This window comes from Cygnus atratus, chromosome 4 (assembly GCF_013377495.2).
Source record: "Cygnus atratus isolate AKBS03 ecotype Queensland, Australia chromosome 4, CAtr_DNAZoo_HiC_assembly, whole genome shotgun sequence".
NCBI lineage: Eukaryota > Metazoa > Chordata > Aves > Anseriformes > Anatidae > Cygnus > Cygnus atratus.
The window spans coordinates 7,301,644-7,308,246 of record NC_066365.1 but is presented as its reverse complement, the minus strand read 5'-3'; the positions used below and the strand labels follow the sequence as shown (position 1 = coordinate 7,308,246).

Genomic DNA, 6,603 nt, shown 5'->3' with positions numbered 1-6,603 from the left:
GGAAAATGGGCTGGATTTTGTACATTTTCCTCAGGCAGAGAACTCAGCATACAGGAGGCTTTGTCCAGAACTGTGCTCTAGAATTAAGAGGTGCTTGCTTTAAATTGAATGAGACGAGCAATAGTAACAGGAAAGCATGATGTCCTCTAAAAATATGAATTTAGAAGAACTTATCTTCTACATAACCTGATGAAAATTTCTGTATTTTGGAAGACTTGGGCACATGCAACAGCATCGTGGTTCACCAGAGTTCAGAAGCAGAAGCCCCGTACTTTGGTGCTGTAGTAAAAAGAAGTGTTGCATTTTGGAAGCAAAACCTGACACCCTGAGGGCTCTCCAGGCCAGACCTGCTGTCTGCCCCTGAGTGATCCTGCTCCTGCAGGATCCTCCTCTCCCTGTGCAGCGGTCACATTTCTGCTGAAACACCACACGCAAACCTCCCCTGCTGGGCAAAACGCTGTGGCGAAGGGCTGGGTGTTGCTCACGCAGCAGGTCAGCAGTGTTCAGTAGATGCCTGTAGTGTCAGAAAACTGGAGAGGGGAAAAACACACTGGAAGAAAAAAGAAAATGCAGATTTGGACATAGGAATAGTATTTTATTTCAACTTAGAAATTCAAAATATATGTAAATAGTTTTTTATACAGACTTTTCTGAATAAAATGTCATTAAAAAACTACCACAGGTCTTCCGTATTTCTGTACTGTATTGTTAAAGCTCTGCAGAATACACCTATCCTTCTTTCTGCCGTAAAGAAGTCGGCTAACACACCGGCACCTCCAATTCAGCTACAAAGCTGTGGTGACTTTGCTTGTGGCAAAGGCAGCGTGCAGGGAGGAGAGATCTGGTGCTGCCCAATACTCCCACTGCTCTGCGCGAGCGGCTTGGAAACGAAGCGGGAAGTGCAGCCACAAAGCACCCCTCCTCGTCACGCACAGGCTGTGGCACAAAACGTTAGAAGCAGGCTCGGCACGCGGCGCCACAGAGGGGGTCTTTCACCAGCGCTGGTGGGATTTGGAGCTGAACGTCTGCACCGGAGTCATCTTGAAGGAGAGAAGAGGGGAGGTGAAGGCACGGGATGGAGCCCCCGTGGTCTTACAAACACAGAACTTCTGCACCTGTATGTTGACACAGGACTGGACACCCACACAGCCCAGCCGAGGTGCACACTGGTGAGTTTTCAGCCCGTAAACTCCTGGCTTTTGTACACTTACACACAACTACGAGACCTGTTCTCTGCACAGAAAAGGTGATGCAAGATGCTGTAGAGTGTTATGGCGCAAAAGAAGAGCAGACCAGGCTCTGTCATTTAAAAATACTGATTTTTATTTATATTTACTTAGGAAAACCTAAAGGTAAATGAGCTGAGTGTCACCAGTGATGAACCCACACAAAACTAAGAGACGTGAGAACTTCACAAATGTATTACACACAAAACAAAAACAGATGTGAATCGCTGTTCAGGTGCTTTTATGTGGGCAATAGGAAAACCCCTAAAGCAACACTGTTCATGGAAATAGCGTTCTTAATGAAAGCAGGATGCAGCCAGCACCCAGGTTAGTAAGATTCTTTCACCGAAGTATCACCAACGTAAGAAAGATGGGGTATTGGCTGATTGTACTGATACCTCGCCGCTAGCACGCTGGCCCTCACAACGCTTTCAGCCACATCTTTGATGACACCTGAGGACAAACCACCGTGCGCCTGGCTCCCTGTAAGGCAGGGGGTCTGGGGGCCACTCATCTGAGCCAACAGCATCTCGCTGGCTGAGCTAAACTCCATGGGAGCTGTGTAGTGGTCTCTCCGGTACTGCGCGATACAAGAAGCGTGGTCTAAAGTAACATCCACCGACAACACACTAGTAGATCATTTCAGATTCAGTACTATGTACAATTTACTCTTATTTAGTATACTAAGGAGCTGTGGTATTTCTTCCGAGACGTGCTATTGCACTGAGGATCATTGAATCTTTCTGTCCACCGGGCTGCAGAGGAATGCTGCACTCTGACTGTACCACCGGGCTACGAAACCTCAACAACTTGCCTCAGTTCTTCGAACAAGGGCGTGAGCTCCTTCTCTAAGCTTACAATCAGCCCTGGGAAAAGAAAATAAATGGAGCATCCCATCAGGTGACATAACAGAGAGAAGCCCCTCTCCAAAACCTGTGGCTCCCTCCCCTGCCAGGTCACAGGACGGGTTTCACTTGAGCTGTTTGTCCTTGCCGGGCAGTGCCCGCAGCCCCAGCAGGAACACCCGGCGCAGCACAATTCCCCCCTCCTCCCTTCCATCCCTTTTGCTCGCGCACGAGCCCAGGTGCCTTGCTGAAGGACTGCCCTGTCGTGCAGAACTGAGGACGGAGCTGCACGTCTCACTGCACAACACAACTTGGGACTGATGGAAAGAGACCGAGCAGCTGGTTCGTGCTGTGCAGTCACCGCCCACACAGCAAGGTTAAGCACAGGAGAAGTCAGGTGTTTCTAACAGAGTAACAACCCCAGCACGTCACCCAGAAGCTACGAATTTCTACCCACGCATTTCCCTTCACAATACTTGGACAAAATTCACAGCAGGAGAAAAGTAAATTACCTGAATTTACATCAAGGTATATTAATTTTCAATTATTCAAACACCTGGGGCTTAAAATACCAAAATATTTTTAAAAAATCACCGTAAGACGTACCTGTATTGGCATTGCTGCTCGCGATGAAACTTACTACCAAAGGTAAGCGGTTGAACTGCACCACCTGCAAGGAGAGAGACAGAGAGCAGCGTTCAGCAGCAGTGTTCACATGATGGATGCCATAGTCACAAGCACCAGCAGGGCTTACACCGCAGTGCGGGAAGCTGTGTGTGGAAGGCCTGGCATTCCCTTCCCTCTGGTGTTCTCCAGTGTTACCCGCTTGAAAGCTACCTCAGCTGCAAAAGCTGCAGAGCTCTCTGTGGGAACCGCTCTCTAACAGGAGATAACAGGAGGGCTGGCAGGGTTGTTGTTTTGAAACATGATTCAATATATAGCAATGTTTTTTTCTTCCATCGATAGAGAACTTCAATCTTAAGCACATCAACAATCTAGTAGCATCAAGAGAATTGCAGCAAGGTACTCATGTATGCAAACTAATTCATTCAACCGTTTATCCTCCAAACAAAACAAGATACTAGGGGCTAAACAGCGGGCTGGTTTACTGCAGCCAAAACATAAAGCTCTCAAGGCCACCAGAACTTGAGAAGGAGCAGAAGCGTAGTAGGTGACAGATTCCAGGACGCAAATAACCAGTTTGTAGAAGTTATGAGTATTTCAAACCTTTCTTGGAAGTCATATTTGCAGCAGTAACATTAACTATGAAGTAGGCTGCTCGTGCTTATTTAACTGTAGGCATCACTAATTATAAACAAATATCCTTTGCAAAAGAACATAAACCCTTCACAGCAGACTCTGAAGGCCAGCCACATCAATAGCACCTGCTGCTTATACCTGGTTGCTGTCTGTTCAGAAACTTCACCATTTTCCACCAGTGAATGGTCTCTTAAATGTTTCTCAAGACTGAGAAGTTCAACAAATACTGCAAAAGTTCAGCTTAGTCAGCTTTAAGCAGTGTGACAAAGAAAACAGAAATAGCAGCCAAGTGGAAGCCTAGCGTGCTTCAAACCACGCTCTCTCCCTTACTCGGTAAAACATACGAAGAGCTCTAGTCGCCGAGAACAAGCCGTGCTGAGGTTACTCACCTGATACGTGTTGTAGTAACAAATGATACTTTTGTTTTTAGAAAGTCCCAGTTTACTGCCCTGATCCGTTGCAAGGGCAAACGTGGACAAAAAGCCAGGTCGCAGGGCGTGTTCTGGAGCATTATCATTGGCAACTGGAACAGAACAAGAACATTTTTGCTTTTATACTCTCTCTCTGACTGCATCACAAATCCTTGTCTTTCTCAGTGCCAAAAGCAGATCTGGTGCTGGTGTACATGTAACGCATCATCTGCGCCTCCGCAACAAGTACAGCAAAATCCTCAAGAGCAGCACATCGCTCAGTGCTCTGTAAGTGACCTACAGTCACTACACAGCACCCTTCCCTGCCTGCCTTCCCCCTCACAACACACAGCCTGTGCTGGTGGCACTTCAGTTCCACATCCCACACACCCACGTGCTAAACGAAGTGATTAATGGCAAATTCCAGTCACTGAATGGAAGCGGATGAAAACGTGCAAGTGCTGCTAGCTGCTTACATACTTTGGGACACAAAAAAACCCAACCCAACCAACCAAAACAACAAAAAACACATAAAACTGCAGTACTTGAATCTTTGTGTTCTTAAGTCGTTTTGCCTGCAGTATAAAAATGCCTGAAACAAGGACTGCAGAGATATGATAAAAATGAGAGCACTAAAAAGCAAAGTGAACTGTATGGCATGTAAAAGGTGGATTCAGTTGCTCCTCAAAATCAACAAAGCACTGGTAAGTGCCCCGTATCTGTTGGGGGGTGACACGAAGATGTGAGTGCCTCGCACCACATCATCTTTATTTAGTAACAAGGCGAAAGAGGAAAGCTCCCCCAGCCTACAACTGCTGAGGAGTGCCTAGAGTAAGTTTAAACACACGCATAAGGAACTACTGAGGTAGAGGAAGCACAAGCGGTGCAGTTCGTGGCGCTGAGGCGCCGGGCGGGGCGTCCCGCGGCACCTGCCGCCCCCTGGCGCTGCGGTTACCTTTGATGACGGGCACCCCGTCCCTGTCCGACACCACGATGGCGTGAAGGCCTTCCACGCTGCGGGACACGAAGCGACACGGCGTCAAAAACACAAGAATTACCAGAAAAAAAAAACGTATTTTTATCTGAAAAAGCGCACGAGGGAGGAGAAATATTCTCGCCCCCACCTTACCTGGGCAGCTTCTTGTAGAGGAACCTCTTCAGGTCCTGCGGGGACAGAGAGCGGCGTGACAGGACCAGGACCGGCATCGGCACCCCCCCCCTCACCGCCCGCCAACGGCCGTCCGCGCGCCCCAACGGCCGCCCCCCAACCCCAACGGCCGCCCCGCTTACGTCGGCCATGTTCGGCGGCCTCCCGGCGCTGCTGCCACCTCCGCCGGCCTGCGGGACGAGAGGCGGAACGGTCGGCCCCGCGCGTGCCCCCCCCGCCCCGCCGCCGTGGTGCGCTCCCCTCACGGGACGGGGGTGGCGGCCGGGCGGGACCACCGCGGCGCCGCGGGGGGGGTGGGGGGGTGGGACTCCGCCCTACCTGCCGGTCGGCGAGCCTCCGCTGCCGCTCCCAGCGCCTCTCACGTGATGGCAGCCGGGAGCGCCGCCCCGCTACGGGGAGGCGGCGGGGCCGAAAAGGGGAGGGAGGGGACGGCGCTTGGGGGAGGCGCAGCGCCGCCAGCCCGGCGGGGCTCCATCAGTCAGTCAGTCAGAGCTCGACGGGGAAGACGCTGCCCGTCGGCTTTTGTGGGGCTTTGGGAACCATTCCTCGTCAAACCCTGGCCCGCTCACTTACTGCGCTAGTCCCTAACACACCAAAAATGTGTAAACATTTCAAAATGTGCAGGCACAACCCGGAATAGTTGGTTTTACCCGTTTCTCCATCACACCGAGCAGGACCGAAGGCGCAGGAGTGTCTGTGAGGTTGCTCCTGCACTGGTAATACTAATGGGGATTTCGTCTCCAGAGCCAACAACAAACAGCCTTTCTACACTCAGCGTCCCTGTGCGCAAACCCGAATGTCACTGAGGGGAGAAGTGTGTTCTGCACGAAGGATGACACCGTAGCAAAACACGGTGTTCCCACGTCACTTCTACAACTGCCAAGAAACCTGGCGCCCAGATCTAGCTCCTGCCAGACCCAGGGGCCTCACAGTTACCCTGGACAAGAGAAATATGGGGAGGAAGGAGGCGTATTTCTTTCCTATGTTTATTACCTTGTACTGTTTGCTCCCCAAAGTATTTTGACAATACACCAAATGCGGCACACATTTTTACATTTGTTACACCTCAGTAGGCTCTGCGTGAGGCTTCACAAGGAAACATGGGACAAGCAGTGTACCGAGATCAATACTTGCATGGCGCAGCAAATTGCTGGCAGGAGGGGGATACGGCACCAGGGCCTCTGTCAGCCAGCCTTCAGGAATGACCAAGCTTCCTCTGCTGCTGCAGGCTGCACTGCATCTACCAGATGTAAACACCTGAGGCAGTATCTTATTTAAGTAATAAGGTAACTTATTTAAGGTATAGTTTCAGGAATTTGCATAAACTAAAAACATGTTCTAAAACTAAACGTTTGGTTTTACCATTGCATTTTCCCTCTGCTCTCTCTGACAGCTCTAGCAGAAGGAAGGATTACAACTGCTTAGGGGATGAAAGGAAATTTATGGAGCAAACAACCTTACAAAACATATTCTCGCCCACCCATTTTAATCCTTTTATGGCATTCACTACAAAATTATATTAAAAACATATATAAAGTTGTCTCTGCTGCCTTTTCAAATGCACCTGTTACATTTTAGTGATGACATTTTTTTTAACCTTTTCTTGGAAACTTGTAAAAGAATCAAGACTGTTTAAAAAAGTCAAAAACCCAAATTTAATTGTTTTTCCTAAACAGTTAGAGAACTTGCAGGGA

At 49.4% G+C, this 6,603-nt stretch overlaps 1 protein-coding gene across 1 annotated transcript; it reads right to left on the bottom strand.

Moving 5' to 3' along the window:
* Positions 1–1,300: 1,300 nt before the first annotated feature.
* Positions 1,301–5,318, bottom strand: LAMTOR3 (late endosomal/lysosomal adaptor, MAPK and MTOR activator 3). The gene is made up of 7 exons (XM_035539692.2): positions 5,228–5,318; positions 5,032–5,079; positions 4,871–4,905; positions 4,697–4,755; positions 3,721–3,854; positions 2,678–2,741; positions 1,301–2,092 (listed from the first exon to the last, which is right to left on the bottom strand). The coding sequence occupies exons 2-7, from the start codon at positions 5,038–5,040 to the stop codon at positions 2,019–2,021; spliced, it is 375 nt and encodes a 124-aa protein (XP_035395585.1). The 5' UTR covers positions 5,041–5,079; positions 5,228–5,318; the 3' UTR covers positions 1,301–2,018.
* Positions 5,319–6,603: the final 1,285 nt, after the last annotated feature.

Excerpts from the sequence above, each read along its gene's own strand:
- LAMTOR3 (XM_035539692.2), bottom strand. Across the intron at positions 4,756-4,870 it reads CTCTACAAGAAGCTGCCCAG|CGTGGAAGGCCTTCACGCCA; the intron begins GTAAGGTGGGGG and ends CGTGTCCCGCAG. Across the intron at positions 2,093-2,677 it reads GAGCAGCAATGCCAATACAG|GGCTGATTGTAAGCTTAGAG; the intron begins GTACGTCTTACG and ends TTCTTTTCCCAG.